The sequence below is a fragment of the Homarus americanus genome, unplaced genomic scaffold (assembly GCF_018991925.1).
Source record: "Homarus americanus isolate GMGI-L3 unplaced genomic scaffold, GMGI_Hamer_2.0 scaffold13381, whole genome shotgun sequence".
Taxonomy (NCBI): domain Eukaryota; kingdom Metazoa; phylum Arthropoda; class Malacostraca; order Decapoda; family Nephropidae; genus Homarus; species Homarus americanus.
This window is the reverse complement of record NW_024739802.1, coordinates 849,115-869,998: the sequence shown is the minus strand read 5'-3', so window position 1 is coordinate 869,998 and position 20,884 is coordinate 849,115. Positions and strand designations below refer to the sequence as shown.

At 40.2% G+C, this 20,884-nt stretch overlaps 1 protein-coding gene across 1 annotated transcript; it reads right to left on the bottom strand.

Annotated features, from left to right (window-relative positions):
- Positions 1-16,257: 16,257 nt before the first annotated feature.
- On the bottom strand, positions 16,258-20,376 carry LOC121874998. Its single transcript, XM_042379355.1, has 2 exons — positions 20,286-20,376; positions 16,258-20,071 (listed from the first exon to the last, which is right to left on the bottom strand). Exon 2 carries the CDS (start codon positions 19,894-19,896, stop codon positions 19,141-19,143), a length of 756 nt encoding a protein of 251 aa, XP_042235289.1. The 5' UTR covers positions 19,897-20,071; positions 20,286-20,376; the 3' UTR covers positions 16,258-19,140.
- Between the last annotated feature and the right edge of the window lie 508 nt (positions 20,377-20,884).

Here is a 20,884-nt window from a genome sequence, read left to right as displayed (position 1 = left end):
CACTGAAATAACCAACCCAGGTACAGTTGGTCGAGATACAACAACCTTACATATCACCGCCGTGTAAAAAGTCGTTGCTGTAAAAAAGTCAATATCGCTGATTCCCAGAATAATTATACCTTGAGAAAAGGTGTAAATCTCACTTTTTTAAAACATGTTTTCATGCAAGTAATTTCCTCCAGGCTTTTAATTGTGTCGGTCTATGTTTCTCCTTTAACCACAGTTTGGAGGAACAAATTGTTTCTTCTTTTTGTTTCTGTGTTTGTGTTCGTTAATTTATCACCAGGAATTAGGAAAAAATTAAGGATCATCTGGAGATTAGGCACCCCAGCTTGTTTCACCTGAGCATTAACTACCCTAATGCTACCGGGGGATTAGGTTAGGGTAGGTAAGGTTAAATAAGCGTTAAGATGATTCATTTTCAAGTGGTATAAACTGAGGTGTCAAATCTTCAGGTGACCAAATTTAACTAGAAAGTACCGATGAATTTATATTTTCCATTTCTTTTACTTGTCTCATTTTTATGCTTATGTTTTCCCTCTTGGTTTCATTCGTTTTAATTGATTACGAAACTGATTTATTAACTCCTTTGAATTACATGTTTCACTCCGGTCACTCACCCACTGGGTATTTACAAAAACATAACCGATTCATAAATATGCAGGTAATAAGAGGGGTAGCTATACCTTTTCTGCCTCACCCGGTGTGTACTGGCGACTCCAAGCACACGTGTACCTCATAAATATTGTGTAAGTGGCCATTAAGTCAAGATCTCTGAATTACCAATACACCAAGTCTTGAGGACATGGAGAGACTTCATGCTTAAGGCTGACAGGTCAAATTGGCTCCAGTTTTAATGGGTCCTTATTTAACCTAACCATTGGGATTGAGACCCAGTCCAATTGGTTTCAATCCTATTGGTCTTAGTCTTAATGGCCCCCAGTCTTCCTGGGCCTCAGTACTAATGGACTCCAGTTCTAATGTTTAGGTTAGGGCCTGAATGAACAACCACGAACCACGAATTCCCTCGACGGTAAAAGATTTTATTCTTTTTCAGTAAATTAAATATATTTTAATTGTTTAATTATTTGATATTACCATTATCATTCAAGCCTTTAGTAGAGCGCTTTAGTTTGTGACTGTTAAATGTGACTACTTTGCAGAGGTTTAATAACACGCGATTATTACATGGAACAAACTACTGTATATCTCACCTGCCAGCTTAACCGCGTACAGTATTACCCTGTGTCTCTGTGCTGTCCTCGGCGCAATACGGGCTACGCTACCTTACTCTCAAGTCTGATATTCGACCCTGACTTCACAATCACATTTTTTTACCATCTTGGTGCATTGACATGTTTATCTCGTAGAGTTCAGTTGAGAAATGATGCTAATTTTCCCGTGCTATCGCTTCTTAAATGTTAATGATCGGTTGTTGATTCTCTTTCGTATGTGTGAGGCTGATTTTCACTTAAGCATATTCCTAGGGTTGTCGGTGCCTGCACACAACTTACTTTTAACATATGCAAATATTTGATCACTAGTACCGTGATATTTGTGCAGTTAAGATATAAGTTTGAATATAAAATTTGTATCTTACGCTGGAATGATAATAATTAACTTTTGCGTTGTATTTGACCCTCGCTCAATGAACCCCTAGGAATTATATTATGTTTTGTTTAAAGTTTTTTAGTTCTTTTTCCTTATCCCATATCATTTCAAAAATTAACTTTGAGATGGGTTTCAACATAGCCACTGTCATAAATTTCTGTCTACTTTCTGTTTGGTCATCCCAGTTTACACCCAACTACCTGCTCTCGCTTTTTCCAATTTGTCTCTTAATTATCCTTCCTAATTATATCTCTGATTCTCTGTTACCTATATTGCCCCTATCTCGTCTATTTCCTCTCCCCCACCTCCATCTTTGTTTTCACTCCCTCTCTACTACCTGTAATACCTCTGTTGTTCCTGCTTTCCTTCCCTCTGAGGCACTTAAAGTTCTCATATATTTCTCCTTTGCTCACCTCTAAATTGTACAACTTCCCTCCCTCCTTATGTCTGTCTTAATTACAAACTTTCAATTGTAGTAGTAGTACAACTTATAATGTGTGAAGAATACGTAAAGTAAAATGTTCTACAATGGAAAGAGCCCTTACTGAAACTTTCTGGGAGTGGGGTGAACTCCTTGGGGCCTCTCCCTCCGGAAGCCCCGTACCAGCATGGGACCTTGCAATACTGAGAAAATTATGGTGATTTTAACATAGCCGAGAGTAAGTATCAATAATTGACCTAAAGGCGAACACTGAGGAGCATTATATATATATATATATATATATATATATATATATATATATATATATATATATATATATATATATATATATATATATATATATATATATATATATATATATATATATATATATATATATATATATATATATATTAAGATATATATATATATATATATATATATATATACATATATATATATATATATATATATATATATATATATATATATATATATATATATATATATATATATATATATATATATATATATATATATATATATATATATATATATTGTAAGCAGGTGATGGATACAAGACTCTTTAACACAAACTGATACATTCGGGGCTGGTAAGTGGATGATCACTGTGGGGGTCACAGTGTACAGGAGACACAAACAAGACACCAACATTATCAAGATTAACGATTACAAGCGTCCAGCTGCTGGACACGACCATTACAGCTGGCTTACGGAGGCCCTCCCAGCAGGTCCTAATAGTTTCCAATCTAGTTCATTAGGAGCTTTTAGGTGGTTTACAGGGCCCTCCCAGGGGGCTTACGGGGTCCGACCAGTAGGCTTACAGGGTTCTCTCAGGAGGCCCATAGAGTCGTCCCAGGGGGCCCATAGAGTTGTCCCAGGAGGCCCATAAAGTCCTCCCAGGGGGCCCAGGCGACACATGCAGGCCTATCAATCTTACCATAATAACACACTACTGTAGCTTCCTTTTTATGATGCTCATATAGATCTTTGTTTACTTGACTATGTTGTGTGTGCGTGAGGTGCGTGCGTGAGCTGCGTGCGTCCGTGTGTGTGTGCGTGTATGCATGAGTGCGTGCGTGCGTACGTGCGGGCGTGTGTGTGTGATTGTGTGTGTGGGCGCGTGTGTGGGTGTGTGCGTGCGTGTGTGTGTGTATGTGTGTGGGGCGCGTGTGTGTGTGTGTGTGTGTGTGTGTGTGTGTGTGTGTGTGTGTGTGTGTGTGTGTGTGTATGTATGTGTGTGTGTGTGTGTGTGTGAGTGGGCGGGTGTGGTGTGTGTGAGTGGGCGGGGTGTATGTGTGTGGGCGTGTGTGCGTGCGTGCGTGTGTGTGTGTATATATATGTGTATGTGCGTTAATCCCATAGGTACAAAAATAAAGTGTCCCACAATGTACTGCTGTCATGATACAACAGTTTAACTTTAATCATTAATACAAGTAATATATCTGCTGCCGGAGCCAGAGGACCTTACCAGTGACCTACACGGTGGTCATTATTGTAGCACGGCCATAAGACACGTCCCACAGCAGGCATAAAGTCCAATGTGCGATACTTGAGATAATTGGACCTGAAGCTGTGAGGAGGACCACACCCTGGTGCTGGAGGAGGACCACACCCTGGTGCTGGAGGAGGACCACACCCTGGTGCTGGAGGAGGACCACACCCTGGTGCTGGAGGAGGACCACACCCTGGTGCTGGAGGAGACCACACCCTGGTGCCGGAGGAGGACCACACCTTGGTGTTGAGTGAGTGACCACACCCTGGTGTTGGGAGGAGGACCACACCCTGGTGCTGGAGGAGGACCACACCCTGGTGCTGGAGGAGGACCACATCATGATGCTGAGGAGGACCACATCATGATGCTGTGGAGGACCAAGCGCTGATGCTAAAAGGGAGGGCAACACACGGAAAATATGGGAGGGCCACACACGGGAGATAAGGGAGGGCCACACACGGGAGATAAGGGAGGGCCACACACAGAAAATATGGGAGGGCCACACACGGGAGATAGGGAGGGCCACACACGGAAAATAAGGGAGGGCCACACGCGGAAGATAAGGGAGGGTCACACACACTGGGGGTAGGAGAGGGCCACCCAGTAATCAAAGAAGGCCATAAGTTAAGCAGGGAATGTGGTCACTGGTGAGACGGTGTGGGTGTTTGGGTAGAGGTCAACTCGGTACTCAGAATCTTTTTTTTTATTCTAACTTTCGTTTCGCAGCTGTTGAGGCTTGATGTCATCTTTCTGTGGCCAATCAAGAACAAGGGGGTTGTAGGTCTTGTGTTAAACATTAAATATTTTCCTCATTATAAATATTAGGAGAAATTGTCAAGAGTGTATTTATTGAGAAATTATCTTAACTACGAATCACTATAAACTTGTAACAATAATTTGCCTCTATTCCCAACCAAGAACTGAGAACTATAGGTCGTATAATATTTGTTTTTTCTTCCCAATAAATGCAAGAAAAAAAAGACTTTGCCAAATGTGGAAAATTTCCATATTTATCTAGATTACATTTCACTCTTGTATGAACACACAATATATTCCCTCCGTCGACCTAAAATTTCCTGATCATCATAAACTGGAGATGGTGAAGACACCCGCTCTTTCATCCTCTCTATTTTTGCTTCTTATTTTTTATTATTATTATTATTATTTTTTGTATATTAAACAGAGACTGGGAGTACAAGAAGAGGGAGGGAGAGTGTAAGAGCAGGGAGGGAGAGTAGTAGTGGAGGAGGACACTTAGGAGCGCCAGTGGACCACATCAACCACTTTGTGACGCCATCATTTACTGGAGATACTCAATACTGTGTACTGACTCTGCCTCACAGTTATAATACTTGAGTGAGAGCGATATGATTATACCTCCCTTGGTGTTATACGTATAATTTGGTACGCGTGTCTCGCCTGTAACACGCATGAATAGTGTTAAGCTGAAGTGTAAAGTAATATTGGCCTGGAGGTCCTGTGATACTAGTGGTGCGAAGCGGAGGTATATTAACACACAGGTATGTTTATAGTATTCCTCACTTACAGCGTAGGCCTAATGTACTTAACCAGTGTTTTAAGTGTTAATTGATCTCAGAGTGTCCCGGAATTCAGGTGAGGTATTACAGATGACACGCCCAAAATATGAATAATAATCTGTGTTATGTCGTTTAATATACGTTTTCACATAACTTTTTACTACTACTAATTTACTGCGATATATTTCACACGTTTCGATAATTTCGTACACTTGTCTTAACATTCATTTATGAGCTTTGATGATGAGTCTTAGGTTCATGAGGTATAATAACCCAAGATTAACAAGGTTTCTCTTATATTAATCAAGTGTGCACGTAATAATAGATGTGTCAGTTTGTTAACTTCCTTGCTTGTAGGACCACCAACTCCCGCCGGGTATCCTCGTCTGACTTGCTCACTTTATCGAACCAATCGCATAAACGACACGCCTTCGTTACCGTCCTCTTTGTGTTGAATTTTATGTTCCTGTGATTCAAGAAGGTGTGAAGAGCTTGTCAGTAGAAAAGTACCCACAGTAGGTGAGTTCTGAAGTAATGTTGCCGAGGCTCATGAAGTACACGAGAACGTAACTTGTTTCCAGTAAAGGTGTCTTAAGGAGGCGCTCATTATATACGGAGGCTTATTAGACAGTTCTTGTGACTCGGGATTGTAAATTGTAAATAGGTAAAACAGAAATACGGTAGGTTAACTCAATACTGATGCTGATGATCCTCGAAAGAAAAAAATCCTAATCTAGGCGCCATGTTGTCGAGTATACTAGATGCAGCAGGATTCCTGTTACTGTGTCCAAGTGACTCGAACTTTTTTTGTAAGCCCCACAACGTTATGTAAGCTGCAAATAATGATGATAAGGAAAGAAAAAAAATCAAGGGAAGATTTCTTGGTGTATAGTTTAGCAGAGTAGGATGTTACTGCTGGTATGTTATCATCTCACGTCACTTACTGAATGGTCAGTTAACACACAGGGAAGGGTAACCTGGGTACTGATCTTTGATGCTCACTTTTGGTACGCCTTAATTAATGATGCCTCTAATTTTAATTGTCGATAGTTGTTTTTTCTTATGTGAAAATAAAGTATATTACTTTATTAATAAATTGTTTAAATCGAAGTGAAAAGCTCTAGTGTTTAAAGTGGATAACAAATAAAACACTTCCCTATACTCATATATATATATATATATATATATATATATATATATATATATATATATATATATATACATCTTGGTTCAACTTTCGTGTTCACATCTTCGAGTGGGTGAACCCCTGAGATGTGAATCCCACAACTACAGTGATTTACTTACATATATATATATATATATATATATATATATATATATATATATATATATATATATATTTTGTGCAAACTCATATAAATAATAATCTTTATCAACGTAAGTTCTCTATTTTAACAGGTACATGTATAAGTAATATCAAGATTTAATCAATAAGTTAGATTACAGTTTCCATCCATAAGATTCAGTGTTATCAAGTGAGTGCCGGGAACAGAAGCCGGGGAGTAAGCCCAAGATAAATGTACAGTGGAGTGTGATGTAATCTGGTACACACGGGGCCACCAAAGACGTAATAAATAAGATTATAATCAGTCTCAGGATATTGTTCAACTCCGACGCACCAGGTCACGCTTGATTTATTGCTCTATTCTCTCTTTGTTCTGTTTTTTGTTTCTTATGTTTATGTTTACGTGGAGATTATCTCGGCTCTTCTTATAATGATATTGTGGCAGCAGTCTTACTTCTGAAGCAGTACCGCTACTTCTTTCACGCTAAAACTTAATGTGTATTAAAGTCGTTCTGAAACTTTTTTTTATATATATATATATATATATATATATATATATATATATATATATATATATATATATATATATATAAAGCTACAATGTCACATGCTTAGCTGGTTTATATTAGCACAATATGGATGAACGGGAGTCGCTACCTTACCGTAGAGTGTCGTAAGATTCACTTTAATCTGCCAAGAGACAGGATATTCACCCAGCCTCACCACCACGTGATTCTAGTCCCGCTGTGTTAAATAATATGATGTTTTCTCGATGAACAAAGAGTGATAGGTTTTGAGGATAAGTAAGTAGTACATTAGGATGGCATCTTCGAACATTAAAGGTTAGAAGGCAAACTGAGTGGATGATTACATAAATATTTAAGTGAACAAAAGGGTATCAACATGGCTTATAGTAATAAACAAGTGATCGCGGGCATGTTCGTGCCCAGTGAAAGTTTGAACGCTCGTGCTTGGCTAGCGTACAGCGAATGAGGGTGCCCCAAGTCCGTAGACTTGCATGGTTAATTAGGGTCCGCCAAGTCCGTAGACGTGCATCGTTTTCCATCGTAAATAAAATGGTTAACTAATGCCTTCCTAAAGAAACCATCAACATGGGACCAGGTTTGTTCCACTCTACGAATATTTTGCGATTTTTCCACCAAGTTTGATGAAGAATGATTGTACCGTTTCGGCTGCCCAGAACAGACACACACACACACGCCTAGTCCTATAGTATATTAGATATCAATAATAAAAGTGGAAAATATTTTTACAACATGAGATTGATATCGGAGCTTGGTGATCTGTCTGTAACTGAGAATACAATTGATCATCGTTCCAGGCGGGGCTCATATTTCAGATATAGAGTGAGGTTCATTCAGCAACGAGTGGAGGTCAGTATCTGAAAATTGCTGCGAATAAATGGATGGCCTTCCCTCTGTGTATGGCCCCATGTGGCAGATGGGGCCTGTTTAAGGAGTGTAAAATCAGTACCGAAAGATTTTCATTAGTATTCAAAGATGTTGGGCTAAGAAAGAGTGGTTTACTCCTCAAATATCGAACATTTCACTTGAAATACAACATGGGATCTAAGATTCCATTTTATGCAAGAATGAACCAGCCGTGAAATGGTTTTGGAAATTACTATGAATTTAATTTGAGGATACGAATTTACTAGTATATTTTGTAACCCTTTTCTGGGGGGATAATTTTGGTTTTCTAAGGAAGGGAGCTGGATATAGTTAACTTCTTTTGGTGATGTGATGAGACAAGCAGTAGTGAACATTTTTTATAGAAGTTTCCTTAATGTACGATAAGAGAGGAAGCTAAAATATGTGTTATATATAACGATAATTACGTAAGCATCTAACTTCTTTATAAAATAAATCATAAATTTAATAAATGTTATACTTAGTTTACTTACCAAGAAACCTGGAGACAAACACACACACACACAATTGTAGGTTTGTTGTGAGGGTGTTGTGTACTTGACTCTGAATCTCCGCACACACACACACACACCCCACATCTCTCATTGAGGCAATTTTATTTTGCCGTCAGGAGTGTAGAGGAGCGTAAAAATATTTCTTGAGTTAGTATTAGAGTAAGATTACCCGGACACAAGCCAGGAGCCATAATATAATATAATATAGCGAGTATCAGCCTCCAAGAACAAGTAGCTAAACTGCCCTCGTCTCCTGTATCTTCCAAGATCTAGAAATATGTATAAACAAGTAAGGAGAATTTTCCTTAATTTACTGAAGAATTTGGGCTTTGTTTCTCTTAACTCTGACGTGGGTGACGCCCTTTGCCTTTCTTGTGGCGGCTGATGAAGGCCTTCGTCCACCACGAGTTTACCTGCCAAACTGGTTTACATTATATATACGTCAAGATTTTTATCACTATCAAAATACTACTTATATATATATATATATATATATATATATATATATATATATATATATATATATATATATATATATATATATATATATATATATATATATATATATATATATATATATATATATATATATATATATATATATATATATATATATATATATATATATATATATGTATATATATATATATATATATATATATATATATATATATATATATATATATGTATATATATATATATATCAGTCTTAGCTCGAAAAGTTCAGCATAAGGTAATTTGACTTTTTCTTCATTCTCTTTGGCATATATATATATACTCGTATATCGAAGATCTTTTTGTTGGTTGTAAGATTTGAACAAAAAACTAGTAATGTCGTTCCTATACATCCTGGGAAAATGTCGTTCAGAATTTGTCTATTTGCTGGTATTTCCAAAACTGATGAAACGGTGTTGGTGGCCTGGTGATTGTTGGACTCTCTGTGTGTGAAACATCTCAGCTGACTGGTTATTAATATTTCTTAAATTCGGCAAAAATCACAGGTGTTGAATATTGACGCGGAAAAAGTCTTAGTAACGCACCGTATATAAAACAAATCCCAAAATTCTTTAAAGTGTTGGATACTTTATTGTATGGAAATTGATCTCATTGGGTTACCTTAACGTCTCCTGGGCTGGTAAGATCCACTGCTTTTATACTGTAAATCCTCTGACAAATTTTACCATATATACAGTCATTCATCTATTGTTTCACACCTAAGAATTCATATATTGTGGGTAATTTTCTTACCTGTGTATACTTAATAGCTTTACTAAAATAAATAATATGTCAACAGCTGATCCTACTGTGGGAATATCTCGTGCCATCGTCGTCATTGGTGAGAAAATCGTATACTATAATTGTATTAAGCAGTAAAGTTATGTTTCTTATGTTTGTATCAAGAAGACAATTGTGGCGTGAGTTGTCGTCCATGGGATAACCTTCCCAGAGTTGCTAAGTAGCTGAAGGCCAAGGTCGTCACGCTGTATATGGCGCGTGAGGGGGGAGGGGGATACGGAGGAGGGTAAGGAAGGAGGGGTAGAAGGGGGGAGGAGTAGGAGGGAGGAAGGGACGCTGGTCCAGGTGAAACAAACAACAGATGTCGGTAACGGTTAACTAACGGACAGACAGTGAGAGTGAGGGACAAGGACGCGGCGCCTTATATGGGTGAGTCAGGTAACAGCTGGCGTCCCCGGGAGGCTGAAGTGCTGGGAGTGTGTACTGGTGGGTGACGTGTGAGGTGTGTATACTGGTGGGTGACGTGTGAGGTGTGTGTACTGGTGTGAGGAGTGTGTACTGGTGGGTGACGTGGGAGGTGTGTGTACTGGTGGGTGACGTGTGAGGTGTGTGTACTGGTGTGAGGAGTGTGTACTGGTGGGTGACGTGGGAGGTGTGTGTACTGGTGGGTGACGTGTGAGGTGTGTGTGTGTACTGATGGGTGACGTGGAGTGTGTGTATTGTAAGATGCAGAGGTGTGTGTGTGTACTGGTAAGATGTGAGGTGTGTGTGTGTGTGTACTGGTGGGTGACGTGGAGGTGTGTGTGTGTACTGGTGGGTGATGTGTGGAGGTGTGTGTGTACCAGTGGTGACGTGGGAGTGTGTGTACTGGTGGGTGACGTGGGAGGTGTGTGTACTGGTGGGTGACGTGGGAGGTGTGTGTACTGGTGGGTGACGTGGGAGGTATGTGTGTGTAGGGGGGTTGTGAATACCATTAGTTGATGGCAAGGTACAGCCAACGCTCAAGTATCAGGTATAACTAACTTTCAAGTATCAGGTACAGCCAACAGTCAAGTATGAGGAGGCAGGACCACCCAACATAGCACTAATGACACAATCAGCCGCCGCCGACACTGAGCTGCGGCCACACACGGGGCAGACCAGCTCCTGCAGTAGTAACCCGGGACGACCTCGTAAAGTGGAGAGCGACAACCAATTTCTGGACGACACGGAGCTCAAGCACGAGCGACGACCTCACGACTTAGTGACTTTAATCAAGGAGGAGATGTTGTTTATTATGGCGGCAAGACCCCAGTGTGATGACCAGGAGGCAGCTACTTCATCTGTCTTTTTAATTATCGCAATGAACCAACAAGGTCTTATAACCCATTAATGTCCCCTGTAATGTGTGTGTGTGTGTGTGTGTGTGTGTGTGTGTGGAAAGACTTTTGGCTGATAAAACTTTCTCACGTAGATTCGTACCAATCGTACATACACCTGGTGGATTATTCCTTGGATGTCGTCATACACCTGGTGGATTATTCCTTGGTTGTCGTCATACACCTGGTGGATTATTCCTTGGTTGTCGTCATACACCTGGTGGATTATTCCTTGGTTGTCGTCATACACCTGGTGGATTATTCCTTGGTTGTCGTCATACACCTGGTGGGTTATTATTCTTGGCTGTCGCCAGCGCTGCCACCTGGTGATTATTCCTGCTGTCGTCATACACCTGGCGGATTATTCTTCGTTGTCGTCATACACCTGGTGGATTATTCCTTGCTGTTTATTGCCACCTGCAGGATTATTCCTTGGTTGTTTATTATACAATTCCTGGTGATGGTTCCCTGGTTGTCGTCATACACCCGGTGGATTATTATTCCTTGCTGTCGTCATACACCTGGTGGATATTCTTTCGGTTGTCGCCACACCTGGTGATTATTCCTTGGTTGTCGTCATACACCTGGTGGATTATTCCTTGGTTGTCGGCATTCACCTGGTGGATTATTCCTTGGTTGTCGTCATACACCTGGTGGATTATTCCTTGGTTGTCGTCATACACCTGGTGGATTATTCTTTGGTTGTCGACATACACCTGGTGGATTATTCCTTGGTTGTCGTCATACACCTGGTGGATTATTCCTTGGTTGTCGTCATACACCTGGTGGATTACTCTTTGGTTGTCGTCATACACCTGGTGGATTATTCCTTGGTTGTCGACATACACCTGGTGGATTATTCCTTGGTTGGTCGTCATACCTGGTGGATTATTCTTGGTTGTCGTCATACACCCGGTGGGTTATTCCTTGTCGTCATACACCCGGTGGATTATTCCTGTTGTCATACACCTGCGGATTATCTCTGCTGGTCGCCGCTGCCACCGGTGGATTATTCTTTGCTGTCGTCACGCATACCTGGTGGATTATTCCGGTTGCGACACACCGGTGGATTATTCGGTTGTCGGCATTCACCTGGTGGATTTCAGCCCCTTGTTGTCGACATTCACCTGTGCGGCCTCTTGTTGTCGTCATACACCTGCGGATTATTCCTTGCTGTCGTCATACACCTGGTGGGTTATTTCGTTACGTCATATTACCTGGTGGATGGCAGCCCCTGTTGTCGACACGCAGCAAATCTGGTGGGCTGCCTTTGCTTAACGCTTCGCCACACCTGGTGGATTATTCTTTGGCTGTCGACATACACCTGGTGGGTTATTCTTTGGCTGTCGTCATACACCTGGTGGGTTATTCCTTGGTTGTCGTCATACACCTGGTGGGTTATTCTTTGGTTGTCGTCATACACCTGGTGGGTTATTCCTTGGTTGTCGTCATACACCTGGTGGATTATTCTTTGGCTGTCGTCATACACCTGGTGGGTTATTCTTTGGCTGTCGTCATACACCTGGTGGATTATTCTTTGGCTGTCGTCATACACCTGGTGGGTTATTCTTTGGCTGTCGTCATACACCTGGTGGGTTATTCTTTGGTTGTCGTCATACACCTGGTGGGTTATTCCTTGGTTGTCGTCATACACCCGGTGGGGTTATTTCGCTGTCGTCATACACCTGGTGGGTTATTCTTTGGTTGTCGCCGGCACACCTGGTGGATTATTCTTCCTTGGCTGCCGTCAGCGCCACCCGGGTGCGGATATTCTACATACACCTGGTGGGTTATTCTTTGGTTGTCGAGATACACCTGGTGGATTATTCCTTGGTTGTCGACATACACCTGGTGGATTATTCCTTGGTTGTCGACATACACCTGGTGGATTATTCTTTGGCTGTCGACATTCACCTGGTGGATTATTCCTTGGTTGTCGACATACACCTGGTGGATTATTCCTTGGTTGTCGACATACACCTGGTGGATTATTCTTTGGCTGTCGACATACACCTGGTGGATTATTCCTTGGTTGTCGACATGCACCTGGTGGATTATTCATGTTATAAGTCGGAAGAGTTATGGTTTGGTTAGGTACTGAGAAGCAAATTGATTTTAATAAATACTCCAAGACTTTAAGTTGTTATTTAATGATCAAGGTGCGTGGTGTAAACAAAAACGTAGTAGACTGATTTATAGATAGTTTATACAGTTATGTAGTTTAATGGGCGGTAATTTATCTACAAAAACATAGCTGGTGTTACATCAGTAATTTCACGCATCATTACACTAATACTACATTATTACATATAGATAAAAAATAAGAATATCTGCAAATTGATTTTATTTTTGCTCTCGTTATCATTCTGTCGAAGGGAAGTTATTGTAATCGATTTATGCATGAGTCACTTTTCCAGGAGAAAAGTCCAAAGTCATATCATCCCAATTCGGCTAATTTTCTCTCTATATATTGTCTCGTAAGGGATTTAATATCAGATCCAGACCAGTTTTATTATTTTTCTTTCTTTCTTTCTTTCTTCCATAAACTGGATAAAATCTTGATTTGTATTTTTCATAACGCGGTCAAGGGTGGCGGAGTGATAATCACACTGAGCTGGCAGTCTGTTAGTCCTGTGCTCGAGTCCTCGTGAAGAGCTGTTAATATTTTCATCGTCAAAAAACAACGACACTTTTGACTATAATATAAGGAACTATAGGGGGTTAGTGTCTATGATCTGAATATTGATGACTATTGATAAACTGTAGGATTTATTATAAACATTGATGATGTCTTATGACTAGGAACCTCTTGGAAGTCCATGTTTACTGTGTGTGTGGGATGTGTATAATTCCAGTCTCATTGTCGAAAGTAACGTAAAGAAGAATCAGCTGAGCGTCCTGCTTTCTCTTCCCTGAAAAAAAAGTCCTGACTACTAAGTGATTAACGAAGACCTTCAGCTTAACCCCCATTGACGTCCTAATGCCCGACGTTTGACCTCAGATGGTCATTAATAACAATACATCTTCATCACAATACGCAGTGGCTCACAGCGTAATGACTCTTGACCTTATGCCAACCCGGGTATGACGTCATAGTTCCCACAGCGCTGGATATTGGTTGTTTGAGTAATTATGTAAATCTACCAAGAATACGACGTTGAGAGGATTACGAATGACCACAGCGGAAAATTTTCCCTTGTTTGAAGAAATGATTGGACTGTAAACGGATTTCTAATGACCACAGGGACGCCGTTTAATAGTTGGGTAATTATATTTAAATACCCACAAATAAGATAAGTCCAGTGGTGGTGATTTACTTACGAGTGATTTAAGGTTTCAATAGCGAGGTAACTGATGAAATGAGTCGACATATCACGTTATGTCTTAAGTGTGACTGTCATGATGTCGTATTTAAGTAAGTGTGACTCATATTGTAGTACTTAAGTGACCGGTATGCTAGTCATCCATGCGTTCAGTTAATTCATCAGTTAGTTATTCGGCCATGCGGTCACTTAGCACACCAGTCACCCAGCCATGCGTGACTGGGCTTCTTGTGTCGTAGTCTTTATGTACATGAGATTCATATTTCAGTTGTGTTGGTCTTTAGTAAAAAAAAATCAATTGAAACTATGTGAATGAACTAAACTGTGACTGTTGTGTGAATGAACTAAACTGTGACTGTTATGTCAGGGTTGTGTTATGGATATATTTTTTTTTATCACAGGTTATTAAGTTACGGCTCACGACCCACCGCATTTTCCACTCAGAGACGAAACCTTTTGAGAAAATACGAAAAAACCTAACCATTAGATCAGGTGCTTCTTATTATGCTGTTTATATCGATGTTCCTGGTGGGTTGTGGGTGAGTTCAGTCAATTTAGTCACACACTGGTTAATATGTTGATGTGTGCAGTCATCTGGGTCTTTAGTGTCTGACTTGAGTATGTTCACTGGATCCTTCAACACGTTGTCCGGTAAAATTGGTTGATGGAGGTATGGGTGTGTTATTTATTTATCTTAGAAAATCAAGCGTTTACTTTTTGAACACCATTAATTAATATCTTTAAATTCCTCTCCTGGTCTACAAATCTCTTGACCATCTCTCCTAACCAACTAGGATTACACGAAGAGTTATTAAGAGAGAGAGAGAGAAGATCAAATCTCTTAAAGTCACCAGCAACACAGGTAATAGTTTCACCTACAGATGAAGGCAGGATAATAATCACCTGTCGTCGGCCTCCCAGCTCACACCAACAAACAGATGCTCGTCACTGTTTGTTCTTTAAGGCGAAAAGTGAATACAAATGACCTGTGTAGTGTTTGCCTCCCAGGTTGTTAAAGAGCAAGCAGATGATTGGTTGGCGTTGGGACAAGATACATGAATGGCTAATGAGTGTGACACAAAGCGTTAAAAGAAGCTTTAGGATTGGCTTAAAGCACGGTAATCTTACCAGTAAATGGTCTTACATATTTACCTCGGAGCTTTAAAGGACGACTCCAGGTGTTGCTGATGACCTGACATTTTCTTGCCTAGTTCTTTATTTTTTTCCTCAGGAATATTGTACCAAACATGGAGAATAACAATCAAACATTCACTGATTGTACATAGTTGTGGTTATAAGCGTCCCTGAACACTCTTGAAAAAACGATTGATTTGGAATAGCCGTAAGAGATCCCAACATAATCAGGTCACTTGGAACGTAACTGACCTACACCTCAATCCGAATAACTTCCCCCCCCCTAAAAAAAAAAATATATATATATATATATATATATATATATATATATATATATATATATATATATATATATATATATATATATATATATATATATATATGGCTATTTAAATTTATAATAGTACTGAAAGTTTTCTTTCTTTTTTTGACACAATGACGAGAAACATGATTTTAAACATGACATGATAGATCTTTAATTACTACTAACACGTGATATATGATATAATGATACTTGAAGATGGGACGAAAATAACCAAATTAGATGTTACATTACTTGCATATTAACACAATATATAGGACTATAATAATGGTAAGGGAATAGTGATATATGCTTCATGTAAAAGGTTAGGAATGTTTTACTTTGAATAGTAACCAGAGTTGTTGTGTCTGCTGCTGTTACTGGACTGACCCGCGACACTAACACCTAAATCGTGACTAATTTATGCATGTATCTGAGAACCTTTGTTTATTGTGACACAATTAATGTTATATAAACATACACACGACACTATAACCTTATATCTAGTTTATATATCAGAAAACCTTCATATATTTGACTCATAATTTAAGGTTTATATAAACTTCACTATAATAAAATACCTTTATTCATAACAAACAGGAAACATAAACAATGAAACTTGTACACGTAGTGATTTATTGCTGAGCGCACAAATTGGTAAATGTAATGTAAGTACCACGAAACAGTCACGCCCAACTTAAGTAGCACTACCCGATTATCATTAGGCTCGTATTGTCTGTTTTTAAACATAAATAAGTTAACAGCTCAGATATCCTGTTTGTGGTACTTTTTCAACATTATCCGTCTTGCGTGCAGCGCGCGCTAGGTGAAGGCCAGGTAGAGGTGAGAAAGCTGGCAGGTAAGACGCAGATGGTGGAGGTCAGGTGGAGACCGAGAAGGGATTAGATTGGTGGTGGAGGAGAGTTAACTGCTAGATAGGTAGAGGCCATGGAGAGGTTAAGTGACTGTCAGCAGGAGACGGAGGAGTGAGATGAGAGTTGTATGGGTATGGGTGGAGAAGGGGTGGAGAACAGGTGATATCAAGGGGACAAGGAGGTAGAGACATGTGGTACAATACAAGTCGAGGGTATGTGGTTAAACTAAAAGCAAGTTAAAGCAAAATGTAAATATAGTATAACCCCAGGAGAGAGACAAGTACAGAGCAAATAGAAAGGAGAGAGAGAGAGAGCTGCTGGTGTAGAAAGTTGCCTGGGGCTACATCTTACAAGTGTTCCTCGGCTCTCTGCTAGCACTAGACATCCATGCTGTGATGTATAGTACATTGTGTGTACAAGAAAGACACTAATAGTACATAAATTACTATACAACTATGAGTACGTATGTGTATATATCCTATATACATGCATACACGAACATATATTAATTTTTCCCTGTTATTACTAATACAGACTACTAAACCCATCATATATATTATACAGTGTTCTAACTATGTCACAAACCTATTGACTAGAATTACTAAATACACAACACTAAGTTACAATGGTGCCATAGTGGCCACCACAAGGGTCCACAAGACACAACATGACAGTCACTGTACCCTGGAGGCTGTGTGGACCTGTACCACATTATAAACTAAATGTGGTTAACACAGTGTATACAGTTAGCCATTATCACCAAACACACCTGTAAGTTGTCAGGTAACTCACGTCACTGACACACTGCTCATTAAGGTCCAATCACTCATATTAAGTTCCTATCATACACAAAATGGCCCTGGTGCTACACACCGAGTTCCTAACACACTTAGTTACAGTAACAGGTGTTGGTGTACGGTATTTTCCGTGTCTTCTTCAACACCGTTAAGTGTAGTGTGTTTACTGTACAGCTTCAGATATTGAGACATGTTGTGTGACGTTAATATCATGTGAAACTTTAATGTTATGTACTCTGCGACAGCTTGAGGTGTATGAGTATGGTGGAGGACTGCGGCAGAGTGAGAGGTGCCACAGTACTGACGACTCCAAACATTACTGTACGTGTTACTAATATTAGCTGTAATAAAGACACAATTATGTTACTTTATCTGGAGTGTGTTTGTTCATACGATGTTGTGCTTCATTATGTTTTGTTTTGTTCTCAGTGTCATGAATATAAAGGGTTACAATGGACTATGGAATAATATAAAGTAGGTCAAACGTTTGTCACTGAATGTGACCTTTGTATCATTAACTTCTTGAGTTGAGGTCTCATCTGCTTCAGCCAGCACAAGCTTCGCTGGGGCTGATACATAGTTCTTATGTAGCTAACACAGGACTCATCACATACCATCAGCGAACCATCTTAATTATAGTAATTTGTTTTATGTAAGAAAGAGAATCAAAATGTTCTACATGTTACTAGTGTGCAGAGAAAATGTTGAGATAAATTCCAGCTGCAGAGAGAAAGACTGTTTCAAGCTGACAGCTTTACTTAACCCGGGGTAAGAGAGGAACATGACCGCCAACTTTAGCCTGCTACGTGTTCAACACAAGACATAATATATATATTTTCCGGGACGATAAAATCTTTTTGCGTTGTGTTATTTATAAAACTTTAAATGTAAGTAAGAGAAACTTGAGCCTCGGTAGAACACATGAAAGGTGTTAACAAGTAGTGTCTTCTGAGACGATTGTTTCATCTTGGCCACAACCCATGATATACTGATCAGGATAGTGTCCTCTGGTGCGTAATAAACATCACCATAATATGTCGTTACTATTCACTGATAATATCTCGACCATATTAACCTTATAAACCAGATGATAAGGACATATATGACCTACAATTGTTGACCCACTGTGGTTCACAAATACTGTAATAAGTCGCCATTACGACCACACAGATAACTTAGATGCAGCGGTTCTAGTTGATACTGTTAGACGCAGATTATTCCAGATATTTTAAGCAACGTTGAATGTTACGAGCCAGAGTGACGGGCTGATAAGAGGCACTATGAGGCCACTAAAGACTTCGTTGTCTGGTAACTGAAGGAAAAACTGTATCTTATCAACAGTCGTAAACTTGATTAACTTGGATATTTAACTTTCAGCGCCAGTTGAGGTTGTTAACACGATAAAGAGATCACACTCTCATCTACACAACTTTGACCTTCACCAAACCACAACTTCTGAGTGCTGGTTATACTAGACATTGACATGACATTTCTTGTAAAAATTACACTTATAAAGAAATTATCAAGGAATGCTGACTTTCTTTCATTTACGTTATAAAGGTAAGACTTATTAAACACTGCTAAAGGCCACTAAACACGATACATACTGTGCAGTAATAGATTAATTGTTTAACTAACTCGGTATATTCAACATACAGGTCAGTTACTGGCATATATAATTTTTTTATATGAGCATAAATTTTGGTGACCTATAAGATATCGTTGTCACCTTCGTATAATATGCAACTCACGTTTCAAAAGGTGAGTAAAGGGACTCCATTACGTCACTAGCTGCGTGTGTTGACTGTCACTCCAGGTGCGGGGAGGGTCAGTCCCCAGCAGGAGGGCCACGGCCTCTGTCTCCGATATCGGTGACAGGTACGAGAACGTCTCCAGGTTGTTCTGGAACACTCCTGAGTCGGAGGAGTTACACAGCAGAGACACGAAGTCGGATTCTTGAGTTACGTAGACAGGAGGTTGTTGGGTCTTGTTTGGGCTTATGGAGTACTGCTCAGGTTGGGGTTCCTGTGGGCTAGGGGCCTCACCTAGGATGCTGGAGAGGACCCAGGAGCAGGTGTCCTGGTGGGCGTTACCGTCCAGGATGTCCTGTAGGGACCTGATGTAGGCGGAGGCTAGTTTTAGTGTGGTGATCTTGGTCATGTCGGAGGCTGCTCGTCGACTACACACCCAGGAAGGCAACGCACCACGCAAATTCTCGAAGGCTGTGTTGATCTGCCGCATGCGGTACCTCTCCCGGGCATTGGCAGTCTTCCTGCGGTACCTGGAGAGCGGTGGCGCCCTTGGCTTGTGTCTCAGCGTGTCCTGGAGACTCCACTCACTGTCAGAGCGACGCCTCGCCTGCAGTGACCGAGGCCGTAACTGGTACTTCCCTCCCGACGATCCCTCCGTCTTGTTGGTGATGAACTGACATTTGTTGACAATGTCTGTGGTTCCTTCACTATTATTATTATTATTATTGTCCACTAGGTCCTTCACATTTGTCAGATTAGCTTCTACACTCAGTGGATTTTCCATTTTTATCCATTTTAAGTTACAAACATTTTTTTTTACACTTGTTGCGCACCACTGTTGGTCTCTTGATAGAGTTTATATGAAGTGTATTTTCTCAAATTCATGGTCTGTAGTACACAAAACGGACATCTTCTTTTGTTATCTTCTCAGGGCATAGCACTTGTTTATATCACACCGTCTGAAAGAGAAGAAAGATTTCATAATCGTCGCGTATTTATAGATGTTGGGATTGAAATGTTTTCAATTCACACTCGCTTTGTAATATGATATATTTCATGTAATCATTTTTAGTAAACATATTTAGAACTGAGATTGAACTATTTCTCAGCAAGTGACTCCGGCAGAAGGAGTGGATAAGCAGGAACAACATCCTGACGAGGAGAGGATCTCACCTGAGGGGCGTGTGAGTGAGTGTGGCCGGGGAGCCAGGGAGAGAGAGATAGAGAGCGGAGCAGCACCGTGGTCTCTCCTCCAGTGTTGGCAGCTCACTGACCCATCCCACCCTGTCGCTCCCTCACCTCGACCAAACCATTATTTTACACATTTTGTCTTTTAACTTTCTCTGAGAGAAAAATTTTAACTTATATTAAGCTAAAGGAATAATTTAACACCAGGGGAAGTTATCACAAGTGGTGGTGAGGCTGCTGAGGCACTTTACAGGCAGATATAAAGGGTGTGTGATAACAGCTTTGGCCGGGCATGTGGCGGCATTTCGGCCTTGAGTGTTTTGCAGTTCCCGCGATGAAAGCTACTCTCAGGTGTTGCCCAAGTCTTACAGTACACCAAATGTATAGTGTAGCGTTTGTTAGATCAAGTATGTCGTCAATAATATAAGTCGTAGACAGACATTGTTTGCTTTTTAAGATTACTGTATGAGTGTGTCGTGTTGTTTGTTTTATGGATAATTTACTGTTCAATTTGTTTGGTCTTCCGCATGCCAAGAATGCGCTAGAAGATGTACTCTACACTTACAACGCAGTCTGTGTTAACA